This window comes from Phoenix dactylifera, chromosome 5, assembly GCF_051530095.1.
Source record: "Phoenix dactylifera cultivar Ajwa chromosome 5, Ajwa_hap1_PhDact_Kaust_v1.1, whole genome shotgun sequence".
Classification (NCBI taxonomy): Eukaryota; Viridiplantae; Streptophyta; class Magnoliopsida; order Arecales; family Arecaceae; genus Phoenix; species Phoenix dactylifera.
Window position 1 is genome coordinate 39,655,213 of NC_143194.1, and position 23,716 is coordinate 39,678,928.

The 23,716-nt window shown below is 38.8% G+C and overlaps 2 protein-coding genes across 6 annotated transcripts; both read right to left on the reverse strand.

Moving 5' to 3' along the window:
• Positions 1-577: 577 nt before the first annotated feature.
• On the reverse strand, positions 578-14,309 carry LOC103708783 (uncharacterized). 3 transcript variants are annotated; one of them, XM_039128717.3, is made up of 11 exons: positions 14,157-14,309; positions 12,659-12,810; positions 11,523-12,573; positions 6,755-7,452; positions 6,595-6,660; positions 6,321-6,504; positions 6,139-6,234; positions 5,984-6,050; positions 1,738-1,906; positions 882-1,567; positions 578-790 (listed from the first exon to the last, which is right to left on the reverse strand). In XM_039128717.3, exons 1-10 carry the CDS (start codon positions 14,208-14,210, stop codon positions 904-906), a joined length of 3,201 nt encoding a protein of 1,066 aa, XP_038984645.2. In that variant the 5' UTR covers positions 14,211-14,309; the 3' UTR covers positions 578-790; positions 882-903. The 3 variants fall into 3 exon arrangements, with proteins under 3 accessions (XP_038984645.2, XP_038984644.2, XP_038984646.2); XM_039128716.3 differs by having other exon boundaries at positions 882-1,597; XM_039128718.3 differs by having other exon boundaries at positions 882-1,597; positions 12,659-12,835; positions 14,157-14,286.
• A 1,290-nt stretch (positions 14,310-15,599) lies between these two features.
• Positions 15,600-22,659, reverse strand: GRX4 (glutaredoxin 4). 3 transcript variants are annotated; one of them, XM_008793862.5, is made up of 8 exons: positions 22,316-22,659; positions 22,192-22,232; positions 20,816-20,879; positions 17,737-17,868; positions 17,475-17,574; positions 17,310-17,376; positions 16,090-16,168; positions 15,600-16,006 (listed from the first exon to the last, which is right to left on the reverse strand). In XM_008793862.5, the coding sequence occupies exons 1-8, from the start codon at positions 22,466-22,468 to the stop codon at positions 15,944-15,946; spliced, it is 699 nt and encodes a 232-aa protein (XP_008792084.2). In that variant the 5' UTR covers positions 22,469-22,659; the 3' UTR covers positions 15,600-15,943. The 3 variants fall into 3 exon arrangements, with proteins under 3 accessions (XP_008792084.2, XP_008792085.2, XP_089787206.1); XM_008793863.5 differs by having other exon boundaries at positions 15,600-16,003; positions 22,316-22,638; XM_089931080.1 differs by lacking the exon at positions 16,090-16,168 and having other exon boundaries at positions 15,846-16,089; positions 22,316-22,613.
• Between the last annotated feature and the right edge of the window lie 1,057 nt (positions 22,660-23,716).

Genomic DNA, 23,716 nt, shown 5'->3' on the forward strand with positions numbered 1-23,716 from the left:
TGAGGCTAGAGGGTGTTGGAAGGATATAGGCCATACTCAAATAGGCTTACCAGTCTAAATCTAGCAAAAAATCCAGCCCAATCCTGCTGGATCATCCACACAGGCTCGCTGTTCTCCACAGCAAACCATCCGCAGACAGACATTAAAAACTGTCAAGGCATTAATACTTGACACACACAAAAAAATCATAATATTCAAGTTGACACCAGGAATGTGAACAATTTGAGCGGCCATCATACACAGGTTAAATTTCATTCTGAATTACAGCTCCACACATCAGAGGGAGCTTGCAGCTAATTATCAAGACTTTTCTACCACCAGGAACCCAAAAGGAGGCCACACTTTCATTCTCACATCACAAAATTCATGAACAGTTGTTCATGGATCAAGGTGTTTGCAATATGCGATCCGGAAGCTTCTATTTCAGCACCAGACAAATTGTGGCAGCATTATTAGCAAGAGTACCTTTCTGGCGGAAAGCAACAGATGACAACCTGAAACAAAAAAACACCAGAAAAGATTGCCTGGTGCAAAAGGTAAGTCAATAGCTGATTGGCTGGTCTACAAGCACTACACATATTTTGCATATCTTCTGTTCATTATTTGATATCAAGCAGTACATAAAGAGTGTTTTGCAGAACTGTAGATATTATAATGATAAATTAACAGTTTATGTACCCCTGGCACCCAACCCATGCCCATTCTGCTCGGATTACGGGTCCTTACAGGTGCTGCTTTTTCTCACAGATCACCACATATTGAGAGAGAAACCGATTTGTGACATTACATTCTGCAAAAGAAGTCAAAATATGTTACTCCATAAAGCACTCCAACTAATAACAATTAGTATTATAACACCTAAAAATATTGACAGTACTTGCCTCAAAATTAGTTGAAGGCAGTTCATGTACCATGGCCCCTAGGATTATTACTGTAGGGAGTAAGGGGAGGGAACGAAGGCACAGACTGCAATATGAATTTGCGAGCACTCCTAAGACCAGGTGAAGAGCTAGACCTGCCCTCATGCAAGTGTCTGTGTGGTGGAGATACCCTCTTCTGTTTGGGAGAACTTGTCTTAACTGCCTTGATAGGCGTGCAGTTGTCCTTCAGAACCTCAGGCGTATCATCCTCTCGATTGTTATGTACCCCACTGTCAGAATCTGGCTCCACGACCAACTTGCCTTCACCAAATGGAGGCAGCGGAGTTACCGGTGAACTACGCCAACAAAGTGAACCCACTGATAAGCGAGCACTTCCTTGGAACAACTTTGTCTGAAGAATCTTTGGTTTTCTGATTTTAGATGCAACAGAGGCACAACTAGCACTTGCTTCAGGATTTGGCAAGGGGCTAAGATTATGTATGTCTGGAAACCCATCCCATCCAGGCGAGAATGGATCCACCTTCACTGTAGATGGACATCCAGGTTCCTGATCATATAGGACTATAGACAAAGTTTTTTCTCTTTCCTGTTCTGATGCATTATTGCTCATTGAATCCACTGGGGAACTTGGACACCCTTCATAATATGGTAAAACTGATGCGCTAGATTCTGGTGATGCACGATAGCTTGCAGGGCAATGAGATTTAGGCACATCACTTCCAGTGCCACAGATAACATGAGAGAAGAACAAAAGTTATCAAGCAGATGGTTCCATGTAGTGTAAGAACCAAAGTAACAATAACATGCTATGTCGTACTAAACAAGAATACATGCTTTTTCATCAAATGAACCATACCTTGGACCTTGAATTGATGGTGTAAGAGGCGAGAGACGTGACTGGCATTGCTTGGTACCATCTGGTTCCCTCTTGAGATCTATGCCTTCAAGTTTCCCACAAGATGGATCACTCTCCCAGCTCCCCTCCTTCGATTTTTTATGTTCTATCTCGATGATTTCACCACATCCTGTATACAAACATATTTTTTACTTGGCGGCTCCACTGAGAAATATGGGGGAAAAGGAAATCAAGAGCGGGTTTTGGTAGTCATAATTTCTAATAATATTTGAAGATTATTGCAGATACGTTTGAAGAGCATTGCAGATAATTCCATAATATATATTCTTTCTCCATCCACATGCAATACATATAGCATTTGCCAGATCTTTAAGGCTGCATAAACTCTTAAATCCTCACCAAAATGTTGCAACTAGTTCATGAAATAAAGGGTGCACCCATGTATATATGCACTCTTCTTTTATCTTTCATCACAAGCATTAGGGCAGAGATAAATAGATTATTATAGGAGAAAAAATGTTTTTTCATGGCCCACAAAGTCAACATGAAGGTGCTCAATTTATTAACTTAAGCAAATACATATATAAAGATATCACTTTTACCACACGCCACGATGTGCAATTGTAGCAATATTAAAAAAGAAGAAGAAGAAGAAAATAAGTTAATGTAGGCTGCTGCAACAAATTGTTGACAAAAGTGGAATGGGTTAATAAAAAGAAGGGTTGATGTTGAATGGCAAGTTTGAGACAACTGCTATTGGCAGTTGCAGCCCTGGCTAGAGCAGGAAGGAGAACAAGTGGAGAGAACATTTGGACAGGCAAAGAAATGGAAGGGAAACGAGAAGTTTTTGGAGGTCCAACGCAAAAAAAAAAAAATAATAATAATAACTTAATTTTATTTCATATGTAATATAAGATCCTCATAGACAATCTTAAACCTTATCATCATTGAAGTTAGTTGAAAAACCTTCCCAATTTATTACATCATATGGGTAAGAGCCTTTCACCTAAATCCCGGTAAAAAAAAAAAAAATCAAATAAAGGCACCAACTTACGACATGATGTGATGTTTCAAATTAAACCCGGAGTGTTAATCAAATAGCAACAGAATACTCCTCAACTCACCATCACATCTATTAATGAGATTCAAACACTAATCATGATAATATGCTACATCTTCCCACACAGCTAAAATTAAAAAAAAAATCACAAATGATACTTGAAAGGAAAAAAAATCAAATAATTGCATCAAATTCTCCCATGTCGACAAAACTGCAAAACTTGTGATACAAGTACATTATCGTCTATCGTTTACCATCTTCTAGTGAATAATGGCCATAGAATCCAATGTCTATCAATACCTCATCATAAACATCATCCAAAAGAGAGAACCATGAGAAAATAAACACATTCTCCTAGATTCTTGGGCAAGTAGGTTTGTTCAGATTGCTTCCAAAGATGAAAAATCCATTCTGTTATTCCAATATACAGATGTCCCCAACATACAAAATGAGAAAGGAATCTTTGTAAATCAGTATTCTGATAAAGGTGTCAAAATAATTATCATTAATTCGTCATTATTTAATAGTCCAGCTATAAAGAATTCAAATAACTGGTCATTAAATCTATTCACTAAGTCACCATAGGGGAAACCACTGTTAGACAAATTCCATCAGTTGACCTTATCCTAAAAGATATGTTTGGCAAATGCTTAGGTTCACCTCAATCAGTTAAACTGCCCATAAAAAGGTAAGTGTTGTCTATAATAGAGCTGCTCACAGGCTAGGTGGCCTGCAGAGCCCGCTTGGCCCAGCCCAAAATTTAGCGAGCTTGGGCACTAAAAATAGGCCTGGGCAAAAAAAACAAGCCCGATCAAATAAATCAGGCTAGGCCTGAAAATTTTAATGAACAGCCCGGCCCGAGATATTATATATATACAAATGCCATAAGGAGTGACAGGGCAACTAGGGATGCAAATGAGCTGGCTAGCTTTGTGGACCTAAATTTACTACATTGTTTGAGCTGGTTCCACTTCCGAGAAAATCAAAAATCGAGCCTGCTGTGCAAGCCTGAGACTGGCTCTACAAAATTGGGTTAGGCTTGGACAAAACATTAAGCCCAGTGGTCGGGTCGGGCTGGGCTTGGGCATAGCCATCGGGCCTAACTTTTGCTATAGAGCCTGGCCCAAGCCTGACCTGAAGTTTGATCAGCTCTAAGCCATAAGTATTCTTGTGCTCATATCATCATGAAACTAGAAGATAAAGTCCATTTCAAACCTAAAAGATCGTAGAATTACTCGACAACTACAAAAACTTCTCATGGAAAAATATGATGCTGAGGAATCCAACTCCGTGACCATTTAATCATAGGCAACTGAAGTTCATGTGCTTGAGTTGGTTGCAACAATTATCTCATCAATTTGCGAAACTCTTCTTCCCATTGAAGTTAACATACGGACTGATAAGACACAACGGACAATTTCACCAACAATAAATTACCTGTAGAAGCATAGCTAACCCTATTAATCTGATCCAGCCCAGCCCAACCTGACCCAACCTGAGTTTAGCTTAGCTTAAGATGAAACTCGGCCAGGTTGGGTTGGGAGGTCAGATTAGGTTGAATTAGGACCAGAAGATATAAAAGGTCAGGCTAGGCTAGGACAACCTGAACCTAAAGCAACCGACCCAAGTTGCAGGCTTAGTGTGATAGTCCCCCAAGCTCGAAGACATCAAGATTTGATAACAAGACCCTCAATATTGTATGGATATTATTGTTGCACCATCGGCAACTGCATCAGATGGGCACGAAGGAGAGGTAAAACTAGAATAAGGAGTATATCAAAGGAAGCTTTAAAGTTGTGCAGATTATGAATAAAGGGGAAAACAAACCAAGATGGTACAAGAATGTGCAATCAACCTTGCAAACATAGCTCTAAGACTTTAAAAAAATTGACAATAAGACCCTTAACATTGTATGGATTAGAAAGCACCAACTACACTAGATGAGCATGATGGAGAGGTAAAACTAGAATAAGGTTAGAAGGGAGCATGGTTTCCCGAACTAGTACCTTGACCCATACTAGAATGCTATGGTACCATACCATATGGACACACAATATGCAGAGTGTACCTCAGTGCTGGTTTAGCAAAATCCTCCGGGGGGGGGGGAATAAGGAAAGGTTGGCTTAAGGGGATCTAGGACAATGATGACAAGGGAATCAACAAGGAGGAGGGCCATCATCGAAGGGGCTTCATCAAGCAAGGCCATCATCCAGAGGACCATCATAGGAGGAAGAAGGGCTGGATCAAAGTCCTCTTCAATCCCATCATTATTATCACCATGTAAGAGAGAACTGAGGGTCCAGTGAGATTCTAGGTAACTGGCAGGGGCGAGATCGGATCGGGAGAAGAGGGTTGCGTCGGGGTTAGGTTGGGGCAAATAGGGCGGAACTAGTCAGGTTAGCATAGTTTGGCATGGTTCGCCTTTTGTCCTGTTCCAGAAGCTCGAATCGTCTCGATTACGTAATAGTTTGGTTTGGTAGGCCTCGAACTAAGCGGTTCGACAAACCATGAAAAAGAGCATATCAAAGGAAGCTTGAAAGTTGTGCAAATTATGATTGAAGTCGCAAAAAAAAAAGATGGTTCAAGCATGTAATATTGAAACTTGCAAAGGAATATCACTCAAAATGGCAAGGGTTGTAGCTCCAAATAAGAATAAATGACAAAGAATTGCAAAGTCAGTCATGAAAAATGGAAGGTCTGACACTAATTTGCCCTTTTTTCCTACAATAACTTTCAATAATGTAATTTTCATCTTAGCATGGAAAAGAATTCTTGACATGCATAATTGAACCAAACAAAAAGGGTTAAAATAAAGCAGTAATCATATTACAAATTAGCTGCAGATGCTAGGCATCGCCTTTACTTCTCTCAATATGGTACTTTAAACTAATAAAGAAACTGACTCAAAATGATGCCCTGATTTCTATAAAGCATCTCTAATTTCAATCTCTGTGATACATGGAATGCCAAGATCACTAAAGCAGACCAACCTGGAAGCCATACTCTTACCATTCCTATTCATATAGTACTTGATGACACATGGCAAACAGCTAGGAATAAGAGCAGTTAGTTACCCGCTGAATTTACTGGAAGTCTGGAACAGTTAAGTAATGGCTGTTGCTCAGGTTACAGTTCAGTGGCCAATATAATTTAGGAGGCAATGCAGATTTAGTTTCAAGTTCTTACCATCTTTCCTGCCAAATGTATTCTTGCAACCCTCACATCGGCATCCAAAGGAACAACCAACACCAGCCTTAGGATAAAATGATAAAAGAAATATTAGTCAAGATACATATAAAGAAAAAACAAGCAACTAAAATTTCATCAATTACTCAAGAAACCTGATAGCATTCACAATATTTTTTCAGGCAAAGTGACTTCTTGCAATTGCATCCTCTTTTATGTCTGGCTGAGGCTGGTGTCGTGTCCTTATTCTCCTGCAGAATGTGACAGTTTTAATGCTATTCACCATGGGAAGGAATGACACATGATGCACAAGCAGTCAAGGCAGGGAAGTCCTTACTCCATTATCTTTCTGTGGATTGGTGACCTGCAGCACAACCTTAGGAGCAAAGGCCAGGGGATTTCGAGACTCTATCTGTTGCCTGGTTTCACGAACGGTATCTTCATGTTCAGATCTGTTAAAGCACTCTTGGCATGCACAAGCTTCGGTACAAAATGTTCCAGCAGCAAAGCAGTCACAATAGCTGAAAGGTAAAATAAAAGGAAGGCATGAACTTACAACCAGCAAAAACAACCATAGATATATCTCCATACAAGATTCAAGAAACACTTACAGTTTCAGGCACTTTGACCTCTTACAATTGCAACGTCTGTGCCCATCATTTTCAGGCGCCTTTTTCCTGGACATCTCAAGCAGGACATCTCAAGTTTGAAATAGCAATGAAACAAGAAAAAGGAGTGAAAAGCACCAAGTGCATCAACATGAATACGTACCTCCTCTTTCTAGGACTTATCTGAGTCGAGTCCAGGGTCTTGCTAGCACCATCAGGAAGTGGCCTTTTTATATTACTTGGAGTCACGTAGTGATCAATGCGCTTGGACTGCAGAGAGCTTTGAAGAGGTTTTGCATCAACTGGAGATTGGTAACTAACAGAAGAATTTGGCAGTTTCAATGCCTGATTCTCTAAATGTTTCTCGTCACTGTTTCCATTGGCAGAATTATTCTCCAAAGTCACAGTTAGCGTAGCTGGATTATTTCCTTTTAAGTTCGTCAAGGCTACCTGATTCTTTAAATCTTGTAAAACCTGACTATTACCCCCAGAGAGTGACTTCTGTCCTTGTAAATTTATATCGTGCTTGTTCACATTACAGTTGATTGGTCCTGAACTTCCGATGCTATTTAAATGTAAGCCAATGCCAAATGGCTTAGGAGCTGTTACAGGGGAGCTTCCTTTCTTTTGGCCTGACACATCGATCCTAAGTGGCAATCTGCACAGAGCATTCCCAGGAACTGATTGAACTGATTGGTTGTTAGAGGAGGTTGCAACTGCTTCTGCATGAGAATCACTTATGGTACCCATGTCCAAAGGAGTTGCAGATGACTCTGAATTGGAGACAATGCTCATTTGATGATTCTCAACAGCCTCAAATTGAAGACGTTTGCGCATGCCACGTTGATGTTGTGTACCCTCCTACATCAATTATTATGATCATTTTAATGCAAAAAATTCTCAAAAGTCAAAAGTATAGCAACTGAAAAACAAATGAACCTAATACCGTTAGCTTTGATATTCCCTAAGACCTTATGAACCTGACATCTGATGACCTCAGAAAAGATCCTGCTATGCACTTATGCTAACCCACATATAATAAAACTGAACAGCAACGCAAAACTAAGGATCAACATGGCCAAAATGATAAAATAATTAAATCAGTAAATCTGTAACCATTCAAAATTTCATTTGGAATTAAGCAAGTAGAGATCAGCAAAACATAATTTCTTAAAGCATTCTATTTAGAATGAAGTAAAACATTGGTCTGACAACCAAGTTGTGTATACATGCAAAATTAAATTGCAAAAGCGAATAATCTATTCTCTGCTCACTTGACCCGGGTTCTTGCTAAATGTCAGTATCTCTCTAGGAAGAATGAAATCATTAAGAAATATTGTCATCATAAACTGCTAAAAGTTCAGTTTCAGGCCCAGCGAGCCACAGCCCAAAATCTTGAGCCCAAGACTGAATGTTTTCTAGCCAGGCCTCTGACAGAACCTGACAGGCCAGTCTATTGACACAATATGCTTGCTCCTCTCCTTCCCCATGTAGAAATCATCAGAGGGACGAGATGTCTAACGAAAAAAAAGGTTTGAAAAAGTTATCTCTACTAACTAGAAGACATGACCATAGTCCTACAAAGCATTGAGTGATCCAAACCTGACTATTCCATATGGAACCATATCTGACCTTGCAGAAAAATGCATAGCAGCTAGATATCTAGAGAGGGAAGGGAAAATTACAGATTTTATGACAATGAAGTTGATAAGCCTATATGAAAAATGAGGAAGAATAAGGACATGGTGTCATTGAGTATCTCTGGATATAGAAGAAAGAATTCTTACCGGGGAGCTCTTAACAAGGATAATCAACTCCAAGATGGCCCATAGCCACAAGAGAAGAGAAGCTACAAATTTGCATTATTCTGAAATTCCACAATTCTTCCATAATTGATGTCAAAAATAACAAGGCATAAGAAAGGGGCAGAGTCTCATGTTGTGTGATCTATCAGAACATTAGTCAATGCAAAGGTCTTCACCTTCTGATTGACATGGATAGCTCAAGTTAAAGTCCAAGCCTAACGGAAATAAGTCAAGCTTGCATTTTGAAACTAAACATGTACAAGCCAACAATAAAACTGGCAATATTCACCGATTCTTTCAAAATTAGGGGGAAAAAGAATTACTAATCCAACTCTAAATTTTGTTGAATTTTCTGCTGCCTTCAAATTATTTACCTTTTTCTACCTTCCCCACATTCACCATTCCCTTTCTTCTCTCTCCTTGTTGTACTTCGCACGCAAGAAGAAGGTACCCATGACATTGAAGATACACAAACCTCCCTATTTCAATGACCACCTCTCCAAGTTTCTGAGTTACTTGAATTATGTATATTCTTTTCCCGTATCCTTATCATATTTTCATATTCTCTAGATTATAACACCACCAGAATTAATCATCTCAAACTTGCAGTTTCGAAATTAAACAAATACAACCCAACAATAAAGATGTAGATATTACCAGTCCTTTCAAGATTAGGGGGGGAAGGATCACAAATCTAACGCTCAAATTAATTGATTTTTTTGCTCCTTTCAAATTATATGCCTTCTTTGATGTTCCCCACATCCATCATTCCATTTTTTGCGCTCTCTTTGTTGCCAATTCACGCACAAAAGAAGGTGCCCATGACCCTAAAGATGCACAAGCCTCCTTGTTTCAGCAGCCACCTCTGCAAGTTTGTGAGTTTCCTCAAATTCCCTAATTATTCCTACACTTCTCCCGTGCCCTTCATTACATTTTCATGTTCTCTAGAATGGAACCACCACCAGAAGTAATCATGTTTGAGCATAACATAAGGTAGTTGGGCAACCTTGAGGGTTGAAATTAAGGATATTTTAAGGGTGGCAATTAAGGATGTCATTTTAGTCACAGGCATAAAATTTTTGGCTTCAAGCCAGGTTATAGCAAGAGGTCAAGCAACGTTATTGATGGTCTTATGCAGGATTATTCACTTTTTATGTTCTAAAAGTTAATACTCTTTTATTCACCCTTTTCCATTGGGTGTAGAAGGAGGCAGGGGGTTGAAATGGACTTCCTATGCGATGAATAACGAAAAGATGCTTGAGTAAAAGAAAGTACTTATCTTGTAAGAGATCAAGCTCCACCAATAAGGTGAAATATTTCTCCATTTTGCCACATCATATCCAATTCCCACAACAGTGCATCATCAACACAAAGCATACGTATAGAACAATAAAGGTGAAATTGGTGACCCTAGATGTAGCACTAAAATGGTTCAAACAACATTTTCACCAAGTGCTTATAAACTTATCCTTCACAATATGTGACCAGTCATACCAAGCCAAGGGAATTCCTTTAGAATTGACAAAAAGCTGTCAAAAATCTTAAATGAACACTTTCAAATCTACTTAAAATCTAAAAGTATAAAAAATTCTATGATAGAAGCTCCAAGAATTCATAAACAACGGCCGCATCTGGTTGTTGAATACATTTTGGAGGACTAAGGAAAATTATCCAAAAAAGTTAGAAGGAATAGGACTATTCATTTTGTATGGATGGATAAGGTTGTGGCATAAGCTAACAGGGTAGGCGGTGGCTTTTGTATGGAACCTACCGTTCCACCATTCATTAAAAAAATAGAAGTATGATAAGATAATTATTATTAATATATATTAAATATTATTTAATATTATTATTTAAATGTAGAACATTATTTAATCCATCATAATAAATAATTATAATATTTATTATTGATATATTATTAGTACCATTATTGTTACTTGTTACTTAAAATAGTAAAAACTAATTAGAAGGGGAGTAAAGGAGAAAGGGGACAAAATGGTAGTTAGGAGGGATAAGGACGGTGGATAACAATTTCACACCCCTCCATGGAATTGCTTATGCTGCCTGACATGGGGTTTATCCCCCGTCAAAGCATAAGCAATTCCTCACCCTGTTTTTGACTATTTGGATGGAATAAGGCAGAATAACTCCCTTTTCCATCTCTATTATGCCTTGCAAATAAATCCAAAGGAATTGCTTACATATATCAAATTACTCTTTCATATTGGCACATCTTTCGGCCTACGTTGTACATATCCAGACTATCTAAATTATCATTCTCTTAATTTGTTCTCAATTTATGCTAACTCTACCTTTTACGAATGTCTTTGTTTCTTATTCTATCTTTTTTTTTTGTTACTATATATCCACTCAACATTCTCATTTCAACCATAACCATATTGTGCTTATGTTATTTCGTAACTACCCAATAGTTTGTACCGTAAAGCATAGCAACTCGTATAACTATCTAATAAAATTTTCTTTTCAACTTGGCAAGTATTCTACAATCACATCCTATGAACATGTAACAGTATAAGAATAAACAAAAATATATATAACCTATAAAATCATGCACAACAAAGACTGCTACTTAATATCAACTTAACTTGAAAATTGTGTGGCTAAAAAATAAGCCTCTAGAAAAAATAATCAGTGCATGGTACCATACTGAACCATGATGAGTAAATCCACTCTAACTTCCTCGAAGCTTGTTCCCATACCCAATTCCATTCGTGCACCTTCTTGTAAGATTGGACCTCAATAACCCTTTAGGCCTAGTGTCTTATCTAAAGATAATGTTCATCCATAACTCCTAATAACCACAAAACCCTCATAAGCAAAAACTTTCAGTCAATGAGTCAAATCTTCGTCAAAATTTTTAAGATGTCTTCTTTTATCATTCTATCTTTGCATATTTGGAGCTTTAGATCACTTGGTCGTTCGGTTAATCTTTGTTGAAGGAGTTGCTCGCATCATGGAGAGCAAAAGCATTTTTGGAACATTTATCATGATTGACCTTATGATTAGCATGACCATAAGCATCTTATCTTTGGATAAACATCATACCACTACCTCATGACCATCCTTTGGAAGTGTAAGACATGCAATGTAACAATTAATATATACCTCCTGATCATATGGAATCTGGTTCTCAGCGTATACAATGCAAATTGCTCCCGGATCATCAAGATGCTCGTCAACTACCTGAATGTCCTGAAGGGATTCTGGAAGCCATTGAGGGGTTGAATCAAACTCAGGCCATTTTCCAGCTTCAGCACGATTCTTATTAGCATCTTGTGTTCCATGGGGACACATCACTAAAGTGGAAGGGCTTGCCTTATTATGGCCCACAACATCACGATCCTCATCCTTTAAGCCACATGAAGGATAACTTGCCATATTCTGATCCATTGATTTCAGCCCGTTTTGTGAGCAAGCAACTGCTATGGCATCAGTAGAAACCGGTCCTGGCTGCTCATCATGAGACCTCTCATAAATATCCTTGGCCTCGTCAGCCATTTTCACCTTGCTTTCAATCTGAGCAACAGGGAAAGATGATTCTTCTCGAGGAGGATCCTCTTCAGCTAGATATGATGAACCTAAACTCTTGGTAGCTTTAGTAATTGCACATTTCTTGACATCAGAGACATGAATCTCTGCATTGGTTTCCTCAATACTGGTAAAATCATTCTGTAAAGCTTGAGGAGGATCAGAAGCTTGCTCTGAATGCAGATTGAGTAAAGCATGAGAAGTCAAACAGTCCACAGAATCAGCTGTAATCTCATTAACCAAAATTGATGGAGAAATAGGTCGCAATTGATGAAAATCTTCCTTGATACATTTTAGCTGTTTTTCATCTGCACTAGTAATGTCAGCTTGTATAGGTTGAGGCATTATAGCAGCTTGTTTCGAACAAAGATCTGGTGACCCAGAGGAATTGTCACAATTTTCCAAAGGATCCGCGAGAAAAGCAGCAACACAACTTGAAGGACTGCTGCAAGGTTGATCCTGGGAGGGACTATCATTGTCACCTTCTTTCTGAGTGCAAGGGCCGAACTGAATCATCGACATTGAGATAAGTGGTCCATTAATCTGTGCACTTTCTGACAATGCTGTGGCATTATTGGCATACACAGGAGGGAACTTCTCAGCACCATTCAGGAGGGGATGTTGAGATCTGAATAAGAACATACATAAATATGACGATTTTAGTCATCTAAAACTATTCTACCTAGTTAGGTAACATCTAAAAAGATAAATACCTTTTCAGCCTTCTAGGGTAACTAATGTGAGGTGATGTAAACAGAGGTTCTGGGGATGGAAAATTGATGTCTCCATATGTCGGCACACCAGGTTTGGCATTGACTAACGGTATAGGAGACAAATTACTAACATAGCTGGAGAAAGGAGAATCCTAGAACAAAAAGATACAGGAAAACCTGGATCAAAAGCCAAAAAGAAGGGGGAAAATCCAAATCACAAGTCACCAACTGTGTTAGCATCATTAAAGGCAATAAAAACTCTAGGAGAAAGCACCAATTGCCAAATTTGAAGTGTAAAAATTGTGGTCATTCGAATTTAATTGCATATTGAATGCGTAAATCAAGACAATTGGAAACTTGCAGAAGTTCTAAAAAAAATGCAAAAGATAAGAGTACCTTTTTCAGTAAATTGTTGACATATTATAGCAAATTGTAAATTTTATAAATAAACAGCCGTTGACCAGAACGCAGAACTACAAACTGAAACAACAAAAAATGGAGGGGTTGGGAGGGGTAAGAGGAGAAAGAAGTGGAATTGCAAGAGAAAAGCAATATGTCAATACAAGCCACAGCCACTCTCCAGGCACATTCGTCAAAAAGAACATGATCTGGTAACTGTTGGGAACAGAAAATCTGTTAAAGAGACGACTAGAGTAAATGCTGTATGCATTCCTAAAGGTAATGCAACTATATTCAGGACTACAAGTCATCACATGACTGGAAGGACTTCCTAAAACAGAACAGAGATATTAACAAGCATCCAGAAACGCAGACTGCTACTTCGAACACCCGAGAGAGATTAACAAGCATCCTCTAGAAACGCAGACTGCCACTTCGAACACCCGTTCGTAAATAAGAACCATAGTAAAAACAGAAAAAGAACATCGTCAATGAAAAATACCGCTGCTCTAACCAAAAAAATGTCACTTGAAAATTCCGTTCGACATGTGGAGATGTCAGTCTAAACTTTCACAAATTCCATGTATCGGCTTGAAATCCTCGAAAGAAGATACCAACGATTGAGTTTAAAGAAGCTTCCAGAATGCCCCAGATGCACTAAAACCCTCCTCATCCACCTCAAAACCAAATTTCGATCAAAAGATAATCAGATTAGGATACACTCTACATTCGATCCAGAACCATTAACCCTAAATCATAACCCAGAAAAAAAGAAAAAAAAACAAACAGGAAAATAATAAAATATTGATAATAGGTTCAAAAGCCACCAATTCCAAGATCTTTCATCTACCAATAAACGAGGAAGGTAGAGATAGAAGGAAAAGCATCGAATACACGGTAAAACGAAGTAAAACTGCAGAGATTGATTCGAGATTAATTCAAGAAAACACGATACCATTCCGAAGAAGGGCCAAAGTCAGGTCTTTCCGAAAATCGAAAAAAGAACGGATTTAAGGTGGAGAAAGGGGAAACTTGAAAGAGAAAACAAGAAGACGGATCTTAGAGAGAGAGAGAGGGGTTTGGATAGCAGAGAGTGTACCTCAATCGCGGGAGCAGCGGTGGAGGCGGGCTTGGTGGTCTCAGGAGAATCCATGCCCTAACCCTAACCCCTCCGAGTTCCGGAGCCTCGGTTTTTTTTTCTCCTCTTTTCTTCTCTTTCCATTTTTCTGAAAAAAAACAAACACCACGAAGGGCGATTAAATGAACAAAGGCGGGAACGTCTCAATAAATGGACACGTGGAAGTGAAGATCCGTGCCACCCGGATTGCTTATGGGCGCCTACAGGGCCTGGAGAAAACCCGGGCCCGACCATACAGTTTGCAGTTTGTTGGATGGGCTTGGAGCGACCGACACATTCCATGGAACCAGTAAATGAACTTAGAAAAAATTGTGCCTTGCTACATGTTTGTCTTCCACGTATTGCTTTGATTCTCAAAAGTAAAATCCCCTTAGCTACTGAATTGTGCCATTTTCATTCCCATATTGTTTTACTAGCCATTTTTTCCGCCCATACTTAATGCAATGCATTGATGAGTGGTCAATTACATGGGAAAGCAATAAACAATGGAATACAAATCTCTTTGCATGCAAAGATGGTAATGCATGATCGCAAGGACGTGATATAATTTATAGTCTTCCATTAAGGACGTGATATATTTCTAATATGGAAGACCTCGGAGTTTTGCTGCTCAAGCATCTTTGTGCTGGCGCAATCATAAACCCGCTGTGTAACCTGTGTTACGCCTGGATGGACCACAACACTGAATCTAGACTTTGGCATTTACGACTTCATGCAAGAGTACGATTCGGCCGACACTAGAGTGAACAGTGATGCCCTAACGTGCGGTAATACTAATACACACTAATAGAGAAAACCCTAATGGAAAACATGAGCGGTTTCTGTCGGTTGATGGATTACAATCTGAATCACAATCATCCATTCTTTCCTTCCAAGCAATGTAATTGGTTCATAACCATCTAACCTACTCACCGAAAAGAAAAACGGCACCGAGTGGTGCGTACGATTGTAGCATACCATATCCTGTCCATTGCACCAGAGCTGAACAGTTATCGCGAAAACGTACAAACTCAACCTGCAGAAAAATTAGCAGCAATTGGGGCTGACTCGCGGTTAGACATTGGAGACTTTACAGCTCCCAAAATCTGATTTGTGCAATCAATTATGAAATCCGAGGTGTTGGTACTCTCAAGAGACCCACTTTATCCTTTGATACTCTCAAACAGACCCTGTTCATGCTTCTTTTCCCTTCCTATAACTGGAGAGAAAAATGGCATGCTGGGAGTTGTGAAAATGAGGCCTCACAAGTAATAATGCACTCACCCAATAGGCAGCTCATCTGGTAGATTCCGCTTTCCAATCAACCAAGCTTGGTAATGGAAAACAAGGCATGCTTAATTTTATACAAGGATACTCCACCAACCAATTCAAGCATAACAGTTTCTGAATGGGAAAAAAAAAAAATTGTGAACAACAATTTGGCTGCTCCTCTTCATGGACCTTCTTTCAGAAGTAACATTTCCTTAAACCTAGCAAGCAATATTGTTACAATGGGTCAGCCCTCCCATTAGCAAATTTGTTTCAAGAGCTGATTATTTCAAGAACTGTGGCCATCATTTGCATGTCCCGGAGCACTCTTCAATTCTAAAACAGGCCTTGTTGGGTGGCAAAACACCAACAGGATAACAAGAACCGTACTCCAACTAAATATATTACAATATGCATATTTAGTTTAAAAAATATTTTATTAGACAGACAACATCCAGCAAAGAATGCTGACAATGCTCTCTAACAACCAATGGATCTTATCAAGCTCCACCCTGGCTACTGTCTTGTGCGATATCTGCGAGCAAATCCTTGAGCTCACCCTTCTGGACAAAAAGATGCAAAGATTCAGCAATGTTACACAGACCAGGAAGCCTAGTGCCGTATTCACTAGAATGTTTTCATGTACCTGGTGCATATTAAATATAATATCAGATCCTCCAACAAACTCCCCTTTGATAAATATTTGTGGAAATGTTGGCCAGTTGCTGCACATGATTGTACCACAATCAGAATAGTTTGAAAAAACCAGCATGCAATATAACAATCATAGTTTGATTAGCTTAAAGCTGCCACTGGCATTAAATTTATGTTCTTTTCTTGCTTTTTCTTGGTATTTTTCCACTTCAAAATGAAATTAGTAACAAAACTTGTCATTGACCCACTATTATACTTCTAGCAAGTATAGCAAGCAGCCAGACCAGAAAAACAAGGAGGAAGTTCACAGGAATGATAATTCAACTGAAACAGTCACAGATTCAACTCGCAGGACCATTTTACCAAACGAATTTCCAAATTAGGGTTTTGTACAAATCAGAATAAAGATATGAACTAGGGATGATAAATAAGAATAACATATAGATTGGAAAAGCATGTCAAAATAAAAAAAAAGGCAATTGTAATTCCTTAATAAAACCAACCTAGTCAAAGTAAGCATATGGAAAGAAATATGTGCTGTGTGATACCTAAAAAGAAATTCAGTGAAAGACTAATTAATGTTAAGAATAATCATTTTTTGGCAAATGCAATGTGAAGCAGCACATCATCAAAAGAAAGGTTCTTTACAATAAATGCTCAAAATTGTGATTTCTGTAGAACAGATTATGCAGGGAACACCATCAAAATGCAAATACTTTGAGGTAAAAAGATAGCATATTACAGTTTGAAGCATAATCTATATATTTCATTTTCACCATGTCACAGTTATGGCCTCAATATAGCTAGGCATGTGGCAATTACACCTTAAATTCATAACCATTTTGATTTTTCATAGTCAGGATAAACACTAGATAGGAAATGAGGAATTTAAATGTTAAAGCAATAAAATGATTTTTGACAAGATAGGCAAACTAGCTACATTTTCTATAAGTATCGAATCAAGCCATACTATAAATTGATCCCTTTTATACCAATTAATAACGCCCTAGAGTAACCATGATCACATGAATAATTAAATATATAAGCAAAAGGGCAAAACAACCAAGTAGTGACTCAATGAGAATCCAGTTCGGATAACATGGATAGCATCGTATGTATAAGTTTCAAGAAGTCAATTATTGTAAACTTGTACAGCAAATTCAAGTTTTATGTTGATACTATCCTAGCTTGCCATAAGAAGTAATTCCTTACGTATAGGCTTTTACACCCTCTTTAACCTTGGGATCTCCTAGAATATCTCTGGCACTAATGGGGACTCCTGCAACAGCCACATGCAAGAAATTAACATACATATGCCTTAAAAAGGTAATGACTATAGCATTAACATTTAGATATATCTAGCTGCCGAAGACTTACTATATTGCTGCAGGACCTTCACCGCCAATGCACTGAATCCACACCGTGGAGCATCTGGAAGACCCTTCATATAAATCATGACGGCATTTTCCTTAACTTCCTGCTCCCCTCGCCAAAAAAAGACCCAAAAAAACACAAATCAAATATTAAAACAACCAAAACTTGGGAGTGCTATAATCAAAATGGCTTACAACTGAAAATTTTGATAGATGTTTAATTGTTTCCATGCTGCCTTTTTCACTGCCAAAAAAAATAGAAATACCTGCTGAACAACATCTTGCACAGAGATGCCAGAACTTTTGTTTGTGGGCAGAAAGTCTTCATGTGTATCTGGATCACCACTTACTCTAGTTGAATACTTCATGCCAGGTTGAAAGGCCAATCCTAATGCTACCTACTCATACATATTTTAATTATTTAAAATAAATCATTATCAAGGAAAATGTCATTAAAATTCATATTATAACTATGAAGCAACAGGACACACTAATAGATTATGTTACTGTAAAACAAAATGTTGCTTGGATGGCATTAAGATATGAAATTGAACTGAACAATGACTTCATACATAAGAAAGGTTTCTCTTTTAAATGGGTATTTTCTTACAAGATTACAGGCTCGCACCAAATAATCCAGATAATTATCAAATCAAAGCTTATACTATGAACCATCTTGACCTAAATCTGAAGGATATATTAACATCAATTCACAGTACAAGCTCAGTGTCAGGGTCCTCAAATGGATGAGTAATCGAGTATGGCGTTACATCTGCGGTCCTCAAATGGATAGTTTTCTTCAGATGGTTATCCATTCATAAGTGGTACTGATACAACTTAAAGGCTCATCCTGCTCTTAGATATCATTAGGATAATTTCTTTTAATTTCATATTATTATGCTGCAGCTCCAACAAACCCCCCCTACAAAACCCCCCTCCTCCCCTCCTCTTTCTTTATTTATGGTATTATAATCCTTAAGATTTTTTTTGCTTCCACCTACTCTTCATTGCAAATTCTAATTGACCACAAACATTGTGAAATATTCTACAGACAACCCATACTTGTTTCAAGTTGCACACAGCTTTTTGTCTGTTATTTTGCTTACCAATTGAACCAAATTTCTAAATGTAAAATTCACATCTTATGGTCATATTTTTGTAGCAAGGGAAATCTGGCTCAGACTTCACATATATACAAGAAAGTCCCTTAATCATTTTGAATATCCTCTAAAATTGTGTCCTCTGTGATTGCAATTGTCTTCAGATTATTTCATGATACGGGAAGAAGTATGCTTTGCTAATTTTGGGCTTTAACACCAGGAGCCAATGCGTGCATAGATGCTTGGTATATTAGGGAAAAACTCTGAGAGGTTGACTGAGGTATGAAATAATTCTATAGACTGTTGAATTGATTTAGTGAACTTGTATTGCATTAACTTGCATTTGAAAATGGGATGGCAGAAAGATTAATGGTAGGATGTTAGTGGTAGATTATGAAGTTATGCATCTAAGATTAGATAATGAAAGAGAATTGTAATTGAAGGAGTTAACTAGTGAAGAAGCAAATGGAGGAGATCACCTACATTAAACCTTGAATCATCACCTAATTTTTTTTCTAAAATTCTCTTTTAGTCTAAGTTTGTTTCGCTACAATGTGGCCATGCATAATATAAACCTCTACAGAGTTAGTTGCACTTATTATTTTCAAAAGAAAAACCCTTTTGTAATCGGAAGTTGTTTTCCTTAAAGCAAGAAAGATAACAAAAAATCTCAGTCACCAAATGCTACATCTTCTTGCAGCAAAAAGAAAAGACGAAATTTTTAGGAGTGAAAATAAAAATATATTATAAATCGTTGTTTTGTTGTGTTAAGGAGAGTGGAGGAGTAAAAGGAAAAGAAAGAAAAATTGTGCAATATATGTAATGGTAAAGTGATGATGTTTCACCATGGTGCTCATAAGCATTGTAGATATGGTTCACCGAACCGTCCTGAACTGTCTGCTTCAAAGCATATCGAATCGTCTAGTTCGAAGCATACCGAACCGAACTGATGGAAAACCGAGACGGTGCACCCTATTAAATAGACCAAACTAGCTCTAAATGATTAAATCTCCCCTCTCCCCCCACCTTCCCCACCACCCTCGCGATCGCTAGGGCATGCCCCCAATCAATGCTTGCCCTCTCCCCTCTCCCCTCTCCTGGCATCACCAGAAAGCATCCTCCCCTCCTACGTCCATTTCTCTCTCTCTCTCTCTCTCTCTCTCTCTCGACCTTAACCATACAGCCTAGAATTCCATCCCCATGACAACGATGAGAGCTTTCAAACCCTCTCCCTCCCTCTTTCTCTCTCTTCCTCCCCCTCCCTCTTTCTCTCCCTCTCCCTCCCTCTCTGACTCTCTCTCTTCCTATCCCTCCTTCTTCATTTCTGGCTCTTTCTGTTTCAGTATTGCCCCAGAATGGCATGATATGGATCCGTACCATGCCAAAACGATCACCGTCCAGTACGCCCTTCGGTACCAATTCGGTGAGCCTTGATTGTAGAGGTCATTCTAGTATTAATGGCAACGACGACGGCAGGGTGGTGGATGGTAACAGTGATACTAGTATTCTTGAAAAGGCGCTGCTTGTGATGTCAGCAGCAAACATGGCTGCAACAATAGTGGCAACAGCATGGTGGTGGAATGAACAGCTCATCAGTAGGGAAGTACCATTTAGAGAAAAGCAAGCATTAAAAATTGATCACATATGACATAATTAGTTAATCATATGAAAATAATGCTGGGAAAATGGACTGCCATAACAAGATATTGGTTTCTTACTATTACTGCCAAACACTGAAACAGGAAATGTTTCTATAAGATTTGGCTAGCAGCCACATGAGTGTTTAGAAGGTGATGAATTACCTACTCAGTTATCACGAACACAAAATTCTTAATAAATGCTAATAAAAAACCAAGGATAACAACACAGTAAACTGCCATCTTACTGGGATTCTGCAGAATACATGTCATTTACAAGAAATTGACTATTTATTCCAATTTAGTATCTGTTGCAATCAAACTCAAGGTATTTCTATCCACTGTTATACCAAATAACTCTTGAATGAGTTCTGCCTCTTCATCAATGACATGACCACTGGAAAAAATACTCATAGAAGGTAAAAAGATTTTGGTTGCATAAATCACAAGTAACTTCTATTCTCTATGCATGTCAAGTTAAATATCAGCTATAAGTAAGCTGACAATAATTTGCTGGCAGCAGAAGGTTGGCTATATAAATATTAAGTTTGTCTCCCAATTAAAGCACTGGCAATATGAATCTTAGCCCAAGCTTAAATTCAGCATACCTTACTACCAATTTTACGGGTCTTCAAAATGTCAGCAAAGTATCCTCCACTTAATTCATCCGAACTGCACTACAACATATGAGAACTGACTGTTAAAACTTATTTATTTATAGTCAGATAACTCGAACAGAGGTTTGCTTTTGAAAAATTTTCTTCCTGAAATTGCAATAGATATATCAAAATCAGTGCTGACGATGGAAGAAAAACATATAAATAAAGATAGGTAACTATCAGTAGCTGCTACCACAATCAGACTTGCTAACAAACTGTAATAAAACCATACTTAAAATCTGATACTAATTAAGGCTTTGCCAAGACATATTGATAAGATGGATTCATTTTAGATTGTGCACAAATAGCCTATTGTATTCCATCAAACACAGAGAATTAAGGGGGAAAAGTTAGCTGAACAAATATTGCACATTTAAAAATTTATGCTCTTCGCAAGAAATTGAAAACCATTCGTCACAGTGAACACCCCGGTAAAAGGAAAACTCACATAGTCTGTCTAGATACCTTCCTAATTGTTAAAATGGATCCCAGTCCTTTCAGTTCTTTCACGTTAACTCTATCTAGTAGCTTATTTGTTCAACAACACTAAGTCATTGGATGCACGGAGTCAGATGTACCAAGAAAGTTAATGGTGATTTCCTCAAAAAAGGTTATCCTATTTCTTTTCCAAACAACAATATATATGAAATAGCAGGTATATGATAAAATTAAAGAATCAACTCTAGTTGATGGCCTAAAAAAAACAGCGAGAGAGAATTTTCCTCAGTCTTGAAGTCAATATTTCCACAAGAATCTAAGTGTGACGTCTAAAGTAGAGATGCTTCTCGAGTACTCCATGTCCCCTGCATGTCAATGAGTCTGGGAATTCCCAAGACCAAAGTACGGACACCAATATTGTGACGATAAACGCGCAACAACATAGAGAAAACAGAGTAAAGGTGAAATCTTGAAGTGGATGTGAGGTAAGACCAGAAAGATTCATCGAAGAACGAGTGTCAAACATAAAGGTTGCTATAGTAATGTAATTCGAAACAAGGCATCTAAAAATGAGTGTGTTAAACCTAAGATTGCCATGTGCTCTCGGAAAAAAAGTGATAGAACTCCAAGTCATAAAATAGGAAAGATGAAATCTTGATTATAAAGAGAGCACAATAACATAGGATGAGCGCACTAAGGATGAGATCTTGAAGCCCAAAAATAGTCCTGAGAGTGACAATAAAAATTAATAAACGTCAAAGAGATAAAGAAATTAACCTGTTATGGTTCTTGACCAAGAATGCACGGCCATGTGAAACAAATATCCAAAGCTAAACAGCACAAAGATTTGGTAGGGCTAGTCATAGCATCAAAAAAAAGGAACTCACTTTTTAGGATGTTCCTCGTCGATGGCTTTCGTGTTGCCAATCTTCACAGGGGAAAAAAAAAAAAAACAAGATGAGGGTCCCATTGAAGCAGAAGAAAGAGAGGCGAGCTAGGGCTTTGAAGAACCTGGTGCAGATCGATGGAATTGCACGAGGCCGCCAGCAATCGGGGAATGGGAGGGAGAGATCCCTCCACGCGTCCAAGAAGGAGGTTCTTGTCCAGCGGACGAATCGCCGGAGCAGTGATGGAAGCGGAACCGAGCGCCAATCGCCGAAGCATCTTCGCAGGGAGATATCGAGCTCAAAACCCTAACCCTAAACCCCAAAAGGGAGAAGGAGGAAGAAGAGGGTACGGGAAAGAGACGAGAGGAACCCCAAGGTTTCCCTCACCGGACTAAGACGGAGATCGACTTGACGGCCGTTGTCCCTGGGATGCGGGATTCGGTGGATGGGCCTGGATGGGGATGAGTTAGTTACCAAATTATCTCATATAGAAGTTTAAAAGACCACTTCACCCTCCATAGTAGATGAACACCGACACCAAATTTTATAATAAAAAAAAACGTTTTTTAGCTTTTTAAGAATTTGAAGAAAAAAGTTTCAGAAATACCCAGGGCTCGTTTGGTTCGCAGGAAAACGAGGGAGGAAAGTGTGGTCAACGGGAAAGTAATGAAATGCCTCTTATTTGGTTGGAGTTTTCAAAGAAGAGAGATGGGAAAGTTGTATTTCCATGGGAATATGATTCCCACATTTCATGGGAAAGTCTTTCCCATGAGAAACATGGAAAAGTTACTTTCCCATGAGGTGGGAATCACTCCTTTTTTATTTTTTCCCAAAAAGACCCTTCAGCATTAAAGAAGCATTAAAGAGGCATTAAAGACCTAATTTTTATTAAGGGCATAATAGGAATTATACATAACTTTCCTAGGAAAGTGAATGGTCAACCAAACATAAGCACTTTGGAAATTAGTCACTTTCCCATGGTTAACCAAACATGTCAAAAGTAATTTCCTAGGTATCCTCTTTCTAGGAATCTGATTTTCAGGAATCATATTCTTAGGAGGAAAAATACTTCCCGCGAACCAAACGAGCCCCTAATGGGAAGGCACTGCATCAATAATTATGCAGCTAACTAGGACTCCTCCCGAACACCTGGTGGGCTGCGGTGATGGTAGCTCGCAACGCCAATGTGACGAGCGATCCAGCGGCAAATGTGGGACGCAGGCAAGCCTGACCAGTGGGGATGGGACCGGACCTCCTCTGGGGGTGGTCGAAACTGCTAGGTCGTGGTCGGCAGTGGCGCAGGGCATTCCACGATGTTCGGTGTGGTCCAGCCACCGCATCTCAGCAGCGGAACCGGCCGAGCTCCAATGGCACTTCACCCAGGTGGTAGAGCTACCGGCTGATCGAGTGGAGAAGGCGAGGAATGCTTGGGCGACGACAGTGGTGGTCGTTCGGAGCTTGGGGCGGCGCATCCCGGCGGAATGGGTGGCGAGAGACCTTCGGAGTCAGAGGAAGCTTCAATATG